Raw genomic sequence first — 19,036 nt, forward strand, 5'->3', positions numbered from 1 at the left:
AACTGTTCTATTCTGTCATTCCTAGGGAACTGGTATCAAGAGAGCATGAATACCTCCTTCCATGGTTAATATCCAGCCCAACATTCCAGGTTCTGTCAAGAAATGTGCTGATTTCAGTACAGCCAATCCATTTTCACGTACTCATAGCCCCCACCTATTTAGCTTCTATTCTTCCCTGATTTACCATCAACAATCCCTTTGTCTGCCAACCATCTTTCCTTCTCTCTCTCTCTCTCTCGCTCTCTCTCGCTCTGTCTCCACACATACACATACCTCAACAGGGAAGGGTTCCAATCCATCAACATACAAGTTATCTGTGATCATTGATACGACATCTTGGAAGCCTCCACCAGGTGGGAGGGTGCCATGAAGCTTATATCTGTGTGAACTCTTGTGTTTCTGCTTCATTTCACAGCTGGATGCCTAACAAAGGATGGTTATTGAGAGGTGAGGGCTACCTCCCATAACCAAGCCTGACAACTTCTTTACGCAATCCCCGTGAATAAACCCAAGTTCAGGAACTATGTAACTTACGCTTCCACCAGGGCCATGGTGAAGCTCTCCAGGGAAGATGAGGTTCTTATGACTGGATTGGTCTAGGGGAGTGGGGTTTATGGTTGAGGGAGGGGGCTTTCAATACTGTAGAGAGAGAATGTGCCACTTAGTCTTAGCATGCTGTGGTCTGCACAACTGAGGCAGGCAATGAGGGGATGTGACGGATGCTAAATAGCTCGGACAGTGGGAGCAATGTTCCAAAGCAGAAGCTAGGAACATTGAGCTGGAAGAATATTACTTTCAGCATGATGGAGCATTGCAATGTCAAGCATAATAAGCAAGCAGCACTTTCCTATACTTGTGACCTGTGTGCAGTAATTATTCATTGACTGTAAATTTGTTATTGCTCAAAAGGGAAATGGTTTCACAGAATCCTTACAGTGTGGAAACAGGCCATTCAGCCCTACGAATCCATACAGACCCTCTGAAGAGCATCTCACCCAGACCCTTACCCTCTCCCTACCCTTTCCCTGTAACCCTACATTTCCCATGGCTAATGCACCTAACCTATACACCCTTGAACACTATGGTCAATTTAACATGGCCATTCTACCTAAACTGCACATCTTTGTTCCTGGAAGCAAACACACCTTTGTTTGTCTTTTTCATCTTTTTTTTGTTTTGGTTGAATGAAAGTGAAATGTTTCAACTCTTCGTAGATAGAACATAGAACATAGAACAGTACAGCACAGAACAGGCCCTTCAGCCCACAATGTTGTGCCGACCATTGATCCTCATGTATGCACCCTCAAATTTCTGTGACCATATACATGTCCAGCAGTCTCTTAAATGACCCCAATGACCTTGCTTCCACAACTGCTGCTGGCAACGCATTCCATGCTCTCACAACTCTCTGCGTAAAGAACCTGCCTCTGACATCCCCTCTATACTTTCCACCAACCAGCTTAAAACTATGACCCCTCGTGCTAGCCATTTCTGCCCTGGGAAATAGTCTCTGGCTATCAACTCTATCTATGCCTCTCATTATCTTATATACCTCAATTAGGTCCCCTCTCCTCCTCCTTTTCTCCAATGAAAAGAGACCGAGCTCAGTCAACCTCTCTTCATAAGATAAGCCCTCCAGTCCAGGCAGCATCCTGGTAAACCTCCTCTGAACCCTCTCCAAAGCATCCACATCTTTCCTATAATACGGCGCCCAGAACTGGACGCAGTATTCCAAGTGCGGTCTAACCAAAGTTTTATAGAGCTGCAACAAGATCTCACGACTCTTAAACTCAATCCCCCTGTTAATGAAAGCCAAAACACCATATGCTTTCTTAACAACCCTGTCCACTTGGGTGGCCATTTTAAGGGATCTATGTATCTGCACACCAAGATCCCTCTGTTCCTCCACGCTGCCAAGAATCCTATCCTTAATCCTGTACTCAGCTTTCAAATTCAACCTTCCAAAATGCATCACCTTGCATTTATCCAGGTTGAACTCCATCTGCCACCTCTCAGCCCATCTCTGCATCCTGTCAAAGATGATATAGAATGAATGCGATGCTCCCGTGTTGAGCAACGACAAGATGTTATGCTATGCTGGGTGTTTACGAAAGAGTAGTATTCTTTGTAGGTAACAAAGTGTGAAGCTGGATGAACACAGCAGGCCAAGCAGCATCTCAGGAGCACGAAAGCTGACGTTTCGGGCCTAGACCCTTCATCAGAGAGCTTTTACCAAGGTTTCTGCTCGAGTCCTGGAGTCTCTGGCACGAAAACAGCCAACCACACCATCACAAGATTTTCTGGGTGGAAGAAGGTAGTCACCACAGAGACAACAAAGTGGCTCAAGGGTCTAGGCCCGAAACGTCAGCTTTTGTGCTCCTGAGATGCTGCTTGGCCTGCTGTGTTCATCCAGCTCCACACTTTGTTATCTTGGATTCTCCAGCATCTGCAGTTCCCATTATCTCTGATCAGTATTCTTTGTAGGGTCTGTTTCCATGCTGTATGACTCTACTTTATAAAACAGGATTCTAACATGGTATAGTGCTCAGGCAGGTAGCCTGTAAAACTTGATTACTGTAACTATAGTTTCAAGGACACTTAATTAGACAGATGATGATGTGAGCTAGCAATACATTCATGGAAATGAGCTTCTATTTGCAATGAAGTGCCACCTGTACCATATATGTACCCTCAGAAGTTTTTGTTTTTCATTTTCCTCCCACTATACTTGATGTGAAGGACTATTCATATCTGACAGTGCTGACCTTGATGCACAGCTGGGCTTTCAATATAGCACCTGTACCTGATATTCTGGAAGGTCCCAGCAGTGATTAGTGCTTGTGCCACTGGTGGATATGTAAGAGCGTAGGTAGGGCATCCTAGAGGTACAGTGCATACAAGATGAGGTGAACAACATAAAATTGCATGAGAAAATTTGCTGGAATTCACAAAGGAAAACACTACATGAAACTCCCAAATTGATACCGAGCTAATTTTTGATAAAATGCAGTCAATAACTAATGTTGCTACAGTCTCTTCCACGCATTTCTTTTAATGCTGTTCGGTAGAAAACATCAGATCTTGAGGATTTGTTTATCTTAAGACTCATTGATTTCTCCATTTCTATTTTTTTCTTAAATCCAATTAAGTCTTCATTTTGATTTTATTTTCATACCACCAAATGCAAAATACTCATTTAATAAGTTTGCCATTTCCTCATTGTTGATTGCAATATTGTGTCTGTCTTTAAGTGCCTCAAGCTTTCCTTTGTTTCAATCTCTCTCTGTTTTAATACTTTAACAAAAATATTTACTATTAATTTTAGTAATCCTTGCAATTATCACTCTTTTTTCTTTGTTTTGGAGCTTTTATATGTTATTTGTATTCCATTTCTGATTTTTATAGCTTATCGATCTGCTGGATTTCCCCTGGTCTTCTTTTAAGATTTGCACTTTAGGTCTATATTATATCTTATGTCATTTGTTAATTATGGAGTCAAATTACTCCAGTAGAGTGTTTTTTTTGAGTATGTTTTAGTCTTGTATGAAATAATATGCTAAATACCTTTTTATTGTTTGTAGGTTTACACTTATTAACAGTTCATCCCCATTTAGTGCAATCAGTTTATGTACCACTTCTTCAGCAGCCCTTACGCAAGCTTTGTCCTCCCACCCAAACATAACATTAAATCTAGTCAAATTACAATCGCTGTTCCCAAGATGCTCCCTTATTTCTGGTTGATTACTTTTTTGCAAAATCTATTACGGTCCATGACTTTACAAAACAAGATAAATACTTTTCTCTCAATATTTTTCTGAATATTCTATTTTTGTTGTAAGATTGTTCCAGATCGGTTATATCACCCTGGTGAAATTACAGATCGCACAATACTGAACACTACTGCACCATCAAGGCATGACAGCCGCTATATCCTTGATAGCCTTAAGGTATGTAATCAAAATCAGCATTTAAAAATTTTCCCACTATAATGTATTTTTAAAGAGACTTCTTAAATTATTGATACAATTATAATTGAATAAGTGTGTAATATTCTAGACTGGAAGTGTGTACCAGGAGTTCTACAAGGACTGTGATCTAATGATTGGGACAGTGATAAATGCCTGGGGACGAAAAATAGTTCTCTGTGATTGTGATGAATTCACAAAAGAATACTACCGGAATAAATATGGTGTTGGTGAGTGAATTTTATTTTGTTTTTGTTTGCCCTTCTTTTATCTGCATCATGTACTACTTCTGCTACAAAGGCACGGGTAGGAACTTATGCTAACTTTATGGAACTGTCTTATAATATAGAATGTATTACAGATAGTGTTACAATAGTAGTACTATTGTATATAGCCCCAGCCTATTCAGCCTCTCTCCAAAGCTTAAACCCTCCAACGCTGGCAGCATCCTTGTAAATGTTTCCTGACCCTTTCAAGTTTCACAGCATCATTCCTGTAGCAGACCACGATTGAATACAATATTCCAAATGTAGCCTAACCAACGTCCTGTACAACCGCAACATGACCTCCCAACTTCTATACTCACTGCACTGACTAATAAAGGCGAGCATACAAACACCTACTTCACTGACCTGTCTACCTGCAATTCCACTTTCAAGGAACTATGAACCTGCCTCTTTGCTCTACAACGTTCCCCACGACCTTACCATTAAATATATAAGTCCTGCTCTGATTTGCCTTTCCAAAATGTAACATCTCACATTTACCTAAATTAAACTGCATCTGCCACTCCTGGGTCCACTGGCCCATCTAATCAAGGTCCCATTGTACTTTAAAGTAACCTTTTTGGCCGTTCAGTACATGTCTAATTTTGGTGTCATCTGCAAACTTACTATCCATCCCTCCCTTGTTTACATCCAAATCATTTATCGAAATGATAAAAATAACAGTGGACCCAGCACCAATGCTTGTGGCATACTGTTGGTCACAGGTCTCCAATCTGAAAAGCAATCCTGCACCACCACCAGAAGTAACACTTGATTGACTGAGCAAAGGGATTCCATAACGAACTGACCAGATCAAAGCTGTGCAGTCCTACTGCATCCAGTCATGAATCCTGCTGGACAAATTAATAACTAACCTGAGATGAAGGTTCTACAAAAATGTTCTTCTCCATTGATGAGGAAGTCAGCATATCAGTGCAAAAACATGGCTGAAGCATCTGCAATGATCTTCATCTAAAACTGTAAAATGGATAGTCCTTCTTGGTGTCCTCCTGAATTACCTACCATCACAGGTTCCAGTCTTCAGCTAATTCAATTTACTCCAAATATAATCAAAAAATGGGTGAAGGCTTTAGATACTGCAGGGGATATAGATCCTGACAATATCCGACAATAGACCTGTCCTCCTAATTAGTTTTGCCCTGGCCACACTGTTTCAATGCAGCGAAAACAATGGCATCTACCTGGCAATATGGAAAATTGCCTAGATATGTCTCATGTACAAAACAATAGATCCAACCAATTATTGCTGCAAACAGACTATCCTCATTCATATGTACAGAGCAATAACTTGCCTCTGTACAGTTTAGGTTCTATAAGGAATGTTCAGGTCTAGTCCTCATTTCAAACATAAAAACAAATTGAATAATTGATTTATTTATTGTCACTTCCATTTTAAGTTTGAACAGTTGCCACACTGGCGCCATTTTGAATAGATTAAGAACAAAAAGGACAAAATATATGACTGAAAGAGAATAATTTCACAATGAAAAGGATGCAAGATATAACTGAAAGAAAGCCCTGAGCCGGCTCACCAATGACATCTGCACCTCCATCACCTCATCGCTGCCTGCGTTGGACCCACCAACATAGGAGTTACCACTCTTTTGGCACCATCTGTTCACCGCTGGGCCAATACTGCCACCGATGCCAGGTCCCACACTAGACCCATAACCAGGAGTCCCTGGCTCTGCCGCCTCTTCAATGAAATTAGGAGTCACAGCTTTGGATGTACCATGCTGCTGCCACACCACACTGCCGCCACACTGATACAAAGAGTCTCTACTCTGGGCCTGCTGCAAACAAGAGTCCCTGGCTCAGCTGCCAGGCCAGGCTGCTGTCGCTGTCATGCACCAGCACTGCCACCTTGAAAAGTCCATTGCCACCACCGCCTTGGATTGCTGGAGGAGCTTTGCTGCTGCTGCTAGCACCAGCCCCGAACGCTGGGAGAGCGTCACTGCTACCATCACCACCACCGCCATCACCTCCAGTCACAGCCAGGAGCCGCATCCGTCACCACCTGAACATTGGGAGGAGCCGCCATTCTGCACATGGCCTGCTCTAGCTGATTTCACCAACTAACCCATCACAAACTCCTCCGGAGAAAAGAGAGATAAAAGGAAAAAATGAAAGAAAAAGAGCAGAGATTTTAAAAAAAGGCAAACACAAAGAAAGAAAGCACACGGGAGCGGATGAGCTCTGATCAAGAACTCACACATAGTCCTTCCACTCTACTGTCAGTTGAGCTCTAAGGGTGAGGTGAGAGTGACTGTATTGCTATCAAGGCAGTACTTGGTGAAATGTGGCATCAGGGAGTCCCAGCTAAATTGAAGACCATAGCAAACAAAATGAAAACTTGTAACTGTTTCACATCATACTCAATACAGGACAGTGGCTGGGGTTTTGAAGGCTAAGACATTCCTGTATGTGTTCTTCAGGCTATTCCTGCGACAAGCCATCTTCAGCTGCTTCATCATTAATCCCGCCTCCATCATAAAACAAACAGAAAGGATATTTGCTGAAGGTTTGTCAGTGCTCAGCACTATTCATCACTTCTCAGATAATGAAGTAGTCCTAGCCCAAATGCAGCAAATCTTGGGCAATGTTTAGTGTTGGATAGAAAAACGGCAACTAACGTATGTGCCACACATGTGCCAGATAATGACATTGCTGTCAATGTCATTGATTGTCACTGAATCTCCAAGCACCATACTCTGAGGGATACCTTTGACCAGAAACTGAACTGGACCACCTGTTTATATAATGTGGCTATTAGAGCAGGTCAGAGGTGGAAAATTCTGTGTCAACTAATTCTTCTCCTGATTCCCCAAAGCCTGCCAAATCTATGCAGCTCAAATCATGAGATTAATGGAACACTGTCCATTTGCCTGATAAAGAGATAACAAGATTAATGAAGTAAACTTGTGGCTAAAGAAGTGGTTTGGGAAAGCAGCATTCCATTTCGTGGGGCACTAGCATCAGTATTAGGACAAGAGGGAACTGTACCATTGGGACAGGTCCCACCTGACCCTATCTGGGACCAAGATCCTAGCAGCATTGATCAATAGGGTGGCCACAAGGACTTTAAACTAGTTAGATGGGGAGAGGGCTCAGGAGAGGTCTTAAAGTTTCCAGAACAAGCATTAGAGCAGAGATAATAGAAAGGATAAGGAAACTAACTTGAAGCACAGCAGATGAGGGGACAATTATGAGAAAGTGGAACACTCAGTGCAGGACTTGAGGATGTTGTATTTAAATGAGAATATGAGACAAGATAAAAGAGTTGGAACACATTGAAATAGGCAGGCATGATGTTATGGGCATCTCGGATACGTGGCTGCAAGGGGATCAGGGTGGGTAAGTCAATATCAAAAGTTACGTGTTCTAATAAAAGGACAGGCAGGTGGCAGAGGGAATGGGATTGTCATTTTAGTAAGAATTTGTTAGGCCACTTTTGGAATACTACGTTGAATTCTGGTCTCCCTGCTTTACAAAGGATATTGTGGAACTTGAAAGGGTTAAGAAAAAATTTACAAGGATGTTGCCAGGGTTGGAAGGTTTGAGCTATAGGGAGAGGGAGCATTGGAGGCTGCAGGGTGACCTTATAGAAGTTTATACAATCATGAAGTGCAAGGATATGGTGAATAGTCAAGATCTTTATCCCCAGGGAGGAGGAGTCCAAAACTTGAGGGCATAGGTTGTTGATTTGCTAGCAGAGCTGGCTGGTTATAGTTCAGGCGTTTTGTCACCATGCTAGATAACATCATCAGTGCAGCCTCCAATGAAGGTTCTTTGCAAGAACCTTAAAGGACAGACGTTTAAGATGAGTGGAGAAAGATTTTTAAGGGGCCTTGGGGGCAACCGTTTCAAAGCATAGGGCATTGAGTGTATGGAATGAGCTGCCTGAGGAGGTGATGGAGGCTGGAATAATGATGACATTTAAAAAGCATCTGGTTGGATATATGAATGGGAAGGGTTTAGAGGGTGATGGGCCAAATGCTCGCACCGCTGAGTGGGCAGAGTTGAGCAACCGCAAAGGAGAAAAGACTCTGATTGGAGCCATCTACAGGCCCCCAAATAGTAGTCAGGACATGGGACAGAAAATAAATCAGAAGATAGAAAAGCCATGTATAATCATGGGGGACTTCAATAGGCAGGTGGACTGGGAAAATCAGGTTGGTTACTGATCCCAAGAAAAGGAATTTGTGGAATGTCCGTGGGATATTTGTTTTGGGGCAGCTGTTGGTAATTCTGGATTTCTAGATGTGTAACATGCCAGACTTAGTTAGGGAGATGAAGGTGAAAGAACCCCTAAGGGGCATTGACCATAATATGATAAAATTCACCTTACAGTTTAAGAGGGAAAAGATAGAATCAGATGTAAATGTACTATAATTAAATAAAGGTAACTACAAGACATGAGGGAAGAGCTGGCAAGAGTTGATTGAAAGCGGAGCCTAGCAGGGAAAATAGTGGAGCAGCAATAACAGGAGCTTTTGGGGTAATTTGGAAAGCTTAGGAGAAATTTATCCCAAGGAAGAAGAAACTTATGAAGGGGAGGATGAGGCAACCATGGCTGATAAGGGAAGATTAGTGAGAAGCCAGAGGATTGGAAAGCCTTTAAAAAAACAACAAAAGGTAACTAAAAAAGCATAAGTTAAAGAAGTTTCATTTTCTTTATTCATTCATGAGATAAGGTCATCACTGGTTAGATGGCATTTATTGCTCAGAGGGCAGTTAAGAGTCAACCACATTGCTGTGAGTCTGGAGTTACCTGTAGGCCAGACCAGGTAAGGATGCTATTTTCCTTCCCAAAAGGACATTAGTGAACCAGGTGGGTTTTTCCGACAATGGATTCACGGTCCCCGGTAGGTTTCTAATTTCATATATTTACCGAATTCAGATTGCACCATCTGCTGTGGTGGGATTTGAACCCTTGTCTCGGGAACATTATCTGGGTCTCTGGATTAATAGGTCCAGTGATAATACCACTAGACCATCGCCTCCCCAGGAATTAAATGGAGTGTGTGAGTAACCTTGTTAGTAATATAGAAGAAGATTGTAAGTTTTTTTTTTAGATGTGTAAAAAGTAAGAAAGAGACAACAGTGGACTTCGGACTGTTGGAAAATGAGGCTGGGGAAGTAGTAGTGGGGAACAAAGAAATGGCAAAGGAAATGAATAGGTACTTTGCATCACTATTCATATAGAAGACACCAGTAGCACACTCAAACTTCAAGAGATCAGAGCTGAGTGTAGTTGCCATCGCTAAGGAGAAGGTGCTGGTGAAGTTGAAAGACTTGAAGGTAGGTAAATCACCCGGACTGGATGACTACGCCGTAAAGTTCTGAAGGTGGTAGCTAAGGAGATTGAGGCATAGGTGGTGGCCTTTCCGAAGTCACTGGATTAAGGTAGAATCCCAAAAGATTGGAGAATGGCTAATGTAACACCTGTTTGAAAGGTGGAAGACAGAGGATGGGAAATTATAAGCCAGTTCCACTGGTATCTTCATTGGTTATATTTTAGAGTCCTTTATTAGGGATGAGATTGTGGAATATTTTCAAGCGCATAGTAAAATAGCGCTGAGTCAGCACAGCTTGTCAAGGAGCAGCGTGGCAGCTCAGTGGTTAGTACTGCTGCCTCACAGTGCCAGGGACCCCTGTTTGATTCCAGCCTTGAGTGACTGTGTGGAGTTTGCACATTCTCACCATGTCTGTGAGTTTCCATCAGGTGCTCCCAGAGTCCATAGATGTGCAGGCTAGGTGGATTGCCACGCTAAGTTCCCACAGTGTCCAAGAACATGCAGCTTAGGTGGATTAGCCATCATGAATGCAGGGTTACGAGAATCGTTTGGGGGGTGGGTGTCTTGAGGGATGCTCTTCAGATGCCTGTAGCAGACTCACTGGATTGAATGGCCTCTTTCTGCACTTAATGGAGCCTATGGTGCCATGAGATCATGCCTGAAAAATCTGTTTTAATTCTTTAAGAAGGTAAATAGCAAGTCAGAGAAAAGAGACCCAATGAACATGAACTCTTTAGATTTCCAGAAGGCCTTTGTCAAGGTGCTGAATAAGATACAAGCCCATGGTGTATAGTGGAAACTGCTGGCAAGGATAGAGGCTTGGCTTTCCGGTAAAAGGCAGAGAGCATGGATAAAAGGTTCTTTTGCAGCATGGCAGCTGGTGACTCTGGATGTCCGCAGGGATCAGTGTTGGAACCACAACTATTTGTGTATTACATTAGCAATCTGGATGAAGGAACTGAGGGCATTGTTATTACATTTGCAGATGACACAAAGAAAGATGGAGGAACATATGTTGAGGAAATGGGGAAGCTGCAGAAGGGCTTGAACAGGCTCGGAGAGCGGGCAAAGAAGTAGCAGATAGAATACAACGTGGGCAAGTATGAGGTTATGTACTTTGGTAGAAAGATTACAAGTGTAGACTGTTTCCTAAATGGGGAAATTTTTAAAAATATAAAACACAAAGGGAGTTAGGAATCCTAGTTCATGAATCTCTTAAGGTTAAACTGCAGGTTAAATTGGCAGTTAAGAAGACAATTGCAACGTTGAAATTAATTTTGAAAGGTTATGAATATAACAGCAGAGATGTACTGCTGAAGCTGTATAAGGATCTAGTCGGACCACATTTGGAATATTGTGAGCAATTTTGGGTCTCATATCTGAGGAAGGGTGTGCTGACATCAAAAGGGGGTTCAGAGGAGTTTCACAGGAATGATCCCAGTGATGAAGGGCTTGTCATATGAGGACTTTGGGTCTGTACTCAATGGAGTTTAGAAAGATAAAGGCGGATCTCATTGAAAATTACAGAATATGGAGAGGTCCAGATATAGTGGACATGGAGAAGATGTTTCCACTTATAGGAGAGACTAAGATCCAAGGGCACAGCCTCAAAGTAAAGGAATGACCCTTTAGAACTGAGAGGAGGAGGAATTTCTTCAGCCAGAGGGTGGTCCATCTATGGTACTCATTACCAAATAAGGCTGTGGAGGCCAAGTGATTGAGTGTATTGCAGACAGAGATAGCTTCTTGATTAATAAGGTGTTCAAAGGTTATGGTGTAAAGGCAGGACGGTAGGATTGAGAAACCATGATCCAATGGTGGGGTGGATTCAATGAACCTAACAGCCCCATTGTTCTCCTGTATCTTTTTGTGGAGTACAGAATCTCCCTCAACACTCAAAAAACTCACGACCATACAGAACAAAGTAACTCATTTGATTCACATGTCACCAAACACCTTAAGCATGGACTCCATTGATAAATGGCACAGTGGCAGATGTTTGTACCATCTGTAAGATGCACTGCTGCAACTCATCAAGGCTGCTGTGGTGGCATCTTCCAAGATCTGACCTTTATTAACAGAATAACAAGAGCAGTGGCAACACCATAAGACCACAAGACATAGGAGTGGTAGTAAGGCCATTCGGCCCATCAGGTCCACTCCGCCATTTAAATCATGGTTGATGGGCATTTCAACTCCACTTCCCTACACTCTCCCCGTAGCCCTTGATTCCTTCTGAGATCAAGAATTTGTTGATCTCTGCCTTGAAGCCATCCAACGTCCTTGTGGACACCACCATCTACCTGTAAGTTTCCCTCCAATCACACAACACCCTGTGTTAGAAATTATTTCCCAATTTGACCATGAGTGCTTGGTTGAAATCCTGAAATTCCCTTAACATTTGTAGTATATGGGAATTGCTGGATGCCAGTATGATCCCGGGTAAATGTATTTGCAATACATGTTTGAAGATCTTCAGTTCAGAATTTATGAGCCTGCAAACCCTACAACTCAACAGAAAGTTGAAAAGTTACTAGGACATTTTATTCCACGAGTTGATTACCCATTTTGGGAAAGAGGCTTCTGATTTGGTCACTAAACTAGGAAAGAAAGGTGTGAGTGCAAGTGAGGTAGACAAGTGGACCCAGAGGGCAATAGTGTAGGAACCTTAGCCTTTGCAATTGAGTAATTTGTGATTGTTTGGATGAGCAACAGGGTGGTAGGGTGGATAAGCTAACTGATTATAGAACCCTGGTACAGGAAGTCAGTCAAGTCAGAGGAAAAAGGAATGGTACGGTGGGAGAGAATAGTATAATAGGGAGATTGACACTGCTTTCTACAGGAAACACTGAGAATCCAAAAGACTGTGTACCTGCCTGGTGCTCAGCAGTGCAGAGTATCTTACAATAGGAGTAGAGGATCTAGTTGCCATTGCTCTATGTAGATTCCAATGACATGGGCCAGATACAGATAGAGATTCTGCAGAGTTGAGGATGAGATGCTAGGCACCAAATTAAGAAACAGAATTGAAAGTAAGAAACTTTGGACTATTACCTGATCCACATGCTAGTTGTCATAGGGCAACTAAGATTGGATAAACTAATGCGTGACTCAAGTCTGTGGGAAAATGTGGGTTCTGGCTCTTGGAGCACTGACATCAGTTTTGGGGAAAGTGGGAACTGTACTGTTGGGATGGTCTGCACCTGAGCCTAGCTGGGGCAAGCTCCAACTAGGGAAACAGAAAAACTTACATAAATTAAGTACTGGGCCATGGGATTGAACTTGAGAAGATATGGTCAAAGAGAAGAGATAAGACAGAAGAGAAAGGTATTAACATGCAAAATGTTAAACAAACTGTGTCACAGAAATATCGAAAGAACAAACCCAAGAGTGACTCAATAGATAAGGCTATTTCAAAAATAATATGATAAAAACTAAAGATTCTGCATCTGAATACATGTTGCATTTGAAAAATGGATGAACAGACAGTGCAAATACAAATAATAAGTACAATAAATTAGCACTGACAGAGAAATGACTGCAGAATGACAGAGATTAGAACCTGAATACTTAAAGGTACAGGATATTTGGGTAGGATGGAAACCTAACTGAGGTGCTCTAATAATTAATTATGATATTAGCACAATAGAGAGGTGTAACTTAATTTCAGAAAACCAGGATCCTGGAGCTGTTTGAATAGTGGTGAGACTGTAAAAGCAAATATTCAAAAATGGTGGTAACGCACATGTCCCCTAATAGTAACCAATCATTAAGATAGGGTATAATAAGGAAGGCATGGTGATTCCAGGCTAAGCACAGTTGGCTCAGGATTCCGCCTTGGGTGATTATGTGGAGTGTTCACATTCTGCCCACATCTGAATGGGTTTCCACTGGGTGCTCCATTTCTTCCCACAGTCCAAAGATGTGTAAGCTAGATGGATTGGCCATCCTAAATTACCCATAATGTCCTGGGATATGCAAGCCAGGTGAATGCACCCTTAGGTAAGATCAATTAAGGGGAGGACCCAACATCAGTAGTATAGTAAATAACTTAGAGATGGTATCAAACTTAAAGAAAAAAACATATAATTGAGCAAATTAAAGGTGGTAAGTGGATGATTGGTCAAAATATATGAAAACTGCAAAGGATGACTAAAAGATGAATAAAGAGCAGGAATTAGATTATGAGAGAAAGCTAGCTAGACTTGATCATAGAATCCCTACAGTGTTGGAACAGGTCCTTCAGCCCAACAAGTCTACACCGACCTTCAGAGCATCCCACCCAGACCCATCCCCCTAATCTACACATACCTGAACACTATGGGCAATTTAGCATGGTCAATCCACCTTGTCTGCTCATCTTTTGGACTGTAGGAGGAAATCAGAGCTCCCAGAGGAAACCCACGCAGATACACGGAGAATGTGCAAACTCGACACAGATTGGAGCCAGCCAGCTTGGAGTCAGTCCCCCAAACTGAGGAGATTCTCAATTTCCTGGTTATATTTTTTTCTTCTTTTTTATCTTTTTAGCACCCTAGTTGTGCATGTGCAGGTGTGAGACACTGTAAAAACACCAGGTGTGCAAATGACTTTATTAGCATACCACCACCAGGATAGACACCCATGTGACTAAGGAGTCAGTAGTAAGCAGTGCCCTGGAGCAATGCTTATATGAACAAATAGGTGAACGGAAGGCTAGGGATCAAATCAAAATGGAATTGGATGGGGAGATAAAACACTCCACACCCCGCGGTGCCCAACTCTCCCAAAACATATTGAAAGCATTGGTGGACACTATATGCTCCTTTTCCAGGGACACCTGGGCACAAACATGCCCACGGATAGGTACATGCAGTCGCCCATAATGACCCCCTCCATAGCCTGCTGCCTTGGCCTACAAATGGCCAGCTTGGCCAGGCCCAGTACCAGACCATGAGGAGATCCACCAACCTGCCTGGCCCCCTCCGCACCGAGCACCTAAAGATCAGGAGCATGGGCCTGAAGTGCACACGAAAACACAAAATGAGGTCTTTAAGATAACTCAAAAGGATGTGCAAGCACCCACACCCAACATATACATGGCCTTTGGACTCTGCAGCACCACAAAACAAACAGTTGGGCTGGGAGACTATGAACCACCACAATCTGCATGGGACTGCTGCATGCAACACCCTCCACCCCAGATCCCCAAGACAAAGGGGGAGGACTCCTGCATAGAGGGCCCTCCATTGGGGATCCCCACCACCCAGTGGTAAATGGGCACGTCAAGGTGTGTCCGGGCAGTGGATGAAGGAGAAGAGGTGGATGGTGTGCAGCAGTAGTCTGTACAGGGCCCGCCGTTTCCCATCTTTAAAAGATACGAAGTTGAAATCCAGGAGGTGGCTCAGGTTGTGGGGTACAGTCTCCCAGGGAAGGTACGGAAACCTGGGGCCAATCTGAAATTTCATCCAAGCAGGGGAGAAAGCTAGGTAGATATATGAACCCAGGTAGGAAAAATTTCTATAGACGTTTAAAAAAAGAAAAGCATTAACAAAATGAGCATTGATCCCATTGAAGGTGACTCTGGAATTAATAATAGAAGGTAAAGGAATGGTAGATTAATTGATCAAGTAATTTACATCAATCTTTACTATCAAGGATGCAAGCAACGATCAGGAAATGGAAGGAATGGAGGAACTATGAAAATTATAATCATCAGAGCAGTGGTGCTTAGCAGATTGTTGAGCGGCAGAGTGTCACATCCCTGGGTCTGATCAGTTTCATCCTAGTGAATGTAGTTTCTTGATTCAGAAGGGAGGGTGACAGAAAGTAGGAAACTGCGGCCAATTATCTTAACATCTGACATAGGGAAGATGTTAGAATTTCTTAGTAAAGAAGTTATTGCATTAGACAGGTTCAAGGTAACCAGGCAGTGACACATGGTTTTGTGAAAGTAAAGCCATATTTCACTATAATAAAGCGTGAAGCTGGATGAACACAGCAGGCCAAGCAGCATCTCAGGAGCACAAAAGCTGACGTTTCGGGCCTAGACCCTTCATCACCTCTCTGATGAAGGGTCTAGGCCCGAAACATCAGCTTTTGTGCTCCTGAGATGCTGCTTGGCTTGCTGTGTTCATCCAGCTCCACACTTTATTATCTTGGATTCTCCAGCATCTGCAGTTCCCATTATCCCCCATATTTCACGACTTTGCTGGAGTTGTTTTTCTGGAGTAGTACCAGATGACTGAAGTGTGACAAATGTCATTCCCTTGCTCAACAAAGGGAATAAGCATAATCCTAGGAATTACAGACCAATCAGTCTTACTTCTGTCGTGCATAAATTATCGGAGAGCATTCTGAAAGTTAGTATTTATTATTATTTGGAAAAGCATAGTTTGATTAGAAATAGTTGGCATGGCTTTATGAAGAGCAGGTCATGCCTGATAAGCCTTATTGAATTCTTTGAGGATGTGACAAAACACATTGAGGAAGGCAGAGCAGTGGATGTGATGTACATCGATTTTAGCAAGGTATTTGATAAGTTTCCCCATGGTAGGCTCATTCAGAAAGTACGGAGGCATGGGATTCAGGGAATTTTAGCTGTCTAGATACAGAATTGGCTGTCCAATAGAATACAGAGTGTGGTAATAGATGGAAAGTATTCAGCTAGGAGCTCGGTGACCAGTGGTATGCTGCAGGTATCTGTTCTGGCACCTCTGCTGTTTGTGATCTTTATAAATGACTTGGATGAGGAAGTGAAAGGGTGGGTAAGTAAGTTTACTGATGACATGAAGGTTGGTGGAGTTGTGGATAGTGCGGAGGGCTATTAGATTAGATTAGATTCCCTACAGTGTGGAAACAGGCCCTTCAGCCCAACTCATCCACACCGTCCCTTGAAGCATCCCACCCAGATCCATCCCTCTATAATGCACACACCCCTGAACACTATGGGCAATTTAGCATGGCTGATCTACCTCGCCTGGACATCTTTGGAATGTGGGAGGAAACCGGAGCACCCGGAGGGAACCCACGCAGACAAGGGGAGAATGTGCAAACTCCACACAGACAATCACCCGAGGCTGGAATCGAACCCGGGTCCCTGGTGCTGTGAGGCTGTAGTGCTAACCACTGAGCCACTGTGTCGCCGTTGTAGGTTGCAACGGGACATTGACAGAATGCAGAACTGGGCAAAGAAGTGGCAGATGGAATGCAACCCGGAGAAGTGTGAAGTGATTAATTCTGGATGGTTGAATTTGAATGCAGATTACAGGGTTAATGGCAGGATTCTTGGCAGTGTTCAGGAACAGAGGGATCTTGGGGTGCACGTCCATAGATCCCTCAATGTTGCCATCTAAGTTAATAGGGTTGTAAAGGAGGCATATGGTGTGTGGCTTTCATTGGCAGGGGGATTGAATTTAAGAGCCGTGAGGTTATGTTGCAGCTCTACAAAACCCTGGTTAGACCACACTTGGAATATTGTTTTCAGTCCTCGTCGCCTCATTACAGGAAGGATGTGGAAGCTTTAGAGAGGATGCAGAGGAGATTTACCAGGATGCTGCCTGGATTGGAGGGCAGGTCTCATGGGGAAAGGTTGAGGGAGCTAGGGCTTTTCTAATTGGAGTGAAGAAGACTGAAAGGTGACTTGATATGGGTGTACAGGATGATGAGAGACATAGATAGAGTGGATAGCTGGAGACTTTTTTTTCCCAGGGTGAAAATGACTATTACAAGGGGGCATAATTTTAAGGTGATTGAAGGAAGATATAGGACAGAGTGATGGGCGCATGGAATGCACTGCCAACGGTGGTAGTAGAGTCAGATAAATTAGGGACATTTAAGCAACTCTTGCATAGGCACATGAATGATAGTAAAAAGAAGGTTACGCAGGTTAGTTTGATCTTAGAACATAGAACATAGAACAGTACAGCACAGAACAGGCCTTTCAGCCCACAATGTTGTGCCAACCATTGATCCTCATGTATGCACCCTCAAATTTCTGTGACCATATGCATGTCCAGCAGTCTCTTAAATGACCCCAATGACCTTGCTTCCACAACTGCTGCTGGCAACGCATTCCATGCTCTCACAACTCTCTGTGTAAAGAACTCGCCTCTGACATCCCCTCTATACTTTCCACCAACCAGCTTAAAACTATGACCCCTCGTGCTAGCCATTTCTGCCCTGGGAAATAGTCTCTGGCTATCAACTCTATCTATGCCTCTCATTATCTTGTATACCTCAATTAGGTCCCCTCTCCTCCTCCTTTTCTCCAATGAAAAGAGACCAAGCTCAGTCAACCTCTCTTAATAAGATAAGCCCTCCAGTCCAGGCAGCATCCTGGTAAACCTCCTCTGAACCCTCTCCAAAGCATCCACATCTTTCCTATAATACGGCGCCCAGAACTGGACGCAGTATTCCAAGTGCGGTCTAACCAAAGCTTTATAGAGCTGCAACAAGATCTCACGACTCTTAAACTCAATCCCCCTGCTAATGAAAGCCAAAACACCATATGCTTTCTTAACAACCCTGTCCACTTGGGTGGCCATTTTAAGGGATCTATGTATCTGCACACCAAGATCCCTCTGTTCCTCCACACTGCCAAGAATCCTATCCTTAATCCTGTACTCAGCTTTCAAATTCGACCTTCCAAAATGCATCACCTCGCATTTATCCAGGTTGAACTCCATCTGCCACCTCTGAGCCCATCTCTGCATCCTGTCAATGTCCCCCTGCAGCCTACAACAGCCCTCTATACTGTCAACGACACCTCCGACCTTTGTGTCATCTGCAAACTTGCTGACCCATCCTTCAATCCCCTCATCCAAGTCATTAATAAAAATTACAAACAGTAGAGGCCCAAGGACAGAGCCCTGTGGAACACCACTCACCACTGACTTCCAAGCAGAATATTTTCCTTCTACTACCACTCGCTGTCTTCTGTTGGCCAGCCAATTCTGTATCCAAGCAGCTAAGTTCCCCTGTATCCCATTCCTCCTGACCTTCTGAATGAGCCTACCATGGGGAACCTTATCAAATGCCTTACTGAAGTCCATATACACCACATCCACAGCTCGACCCTCATCAACTTTTCTAGTCACATCCTCAAAGAACTCGATAAGGTTTGTGAGGCATGACCTATCCCTCACAAAGCCATGTTGACTGTATTTGATCAAGCCATTCTCCTCCAGATGGTCATAAATCCTATCCCTCAGAATCCTTTCTAACACCTTGCAGACGACAGACGTGAGACTTACTGGTCTGTAATTGCCGGGGATTTCCCTATTTCCTTTCTTGAAGAGAGGAATTACATTTGCCTCTCTCCAGTCCTCAGGTACGACTCCAGTGGACAGCGAGGATGCAAAAATCTTCACAAGTGGCAAAGCAATTTCATTTCTCGCTTCCCAAAGCAGCCGAGGACAAATCTGGTCCGTGCCTGGCGACTTGTCAATCTTAATGTTTGACAAAATTTCCAGCACTTAGAGAAGGATAATAGGTCAGCACAACATCG

The 19,036-nt window shown here is 43.2% G+C and overlaps 1 protein-coding gene across 2 annotated transcripts in view; it reads left to right on the plus strand.

Annotated features, from left to right (window-relative positions):
* The window catches only part of efhc2 (EF-hand domain (C-terminal) containing 2), a 95,650-nt gene that overhangs the window by 22,184 nt on the left and 54,430 nt on the right, over positions 1–19,036 (plus strand). For both annotated transcript variants that reach the window (XM_048540893.2, XM_048540892.2), the window contains exons 6-7: positions 3,840–3,947; positions 4,057–4,195. In XM_048540893.2, coding sequence (XP_048396850.1) covers positions 3,840–3,947; positions 4,057–4,195 — 247 coding nt within the window. The remainder of the gene's footprint in view (positions 1–3,839; positions 3,948–4,056; positions 4,196–19,036) is intronic.

The sequence above is a fragment of the Stegostoma tigrinum genome, chromosome 12 (genome assembly GCF_030684315.1).
Source record: "Stegostoma tigrinum isolate sSteTig4 chromosome 12, sSteTig4.hap1, whole genome shotgun sequence".
In the NCBI taxonomy this organism is placed as follows: Eukaryota; Metazoa; Chordata; class Chondrichthyes; order Orectolobiformes; family Stegostomatidae; genus Stegostoma; species Stegostoma tigrinum.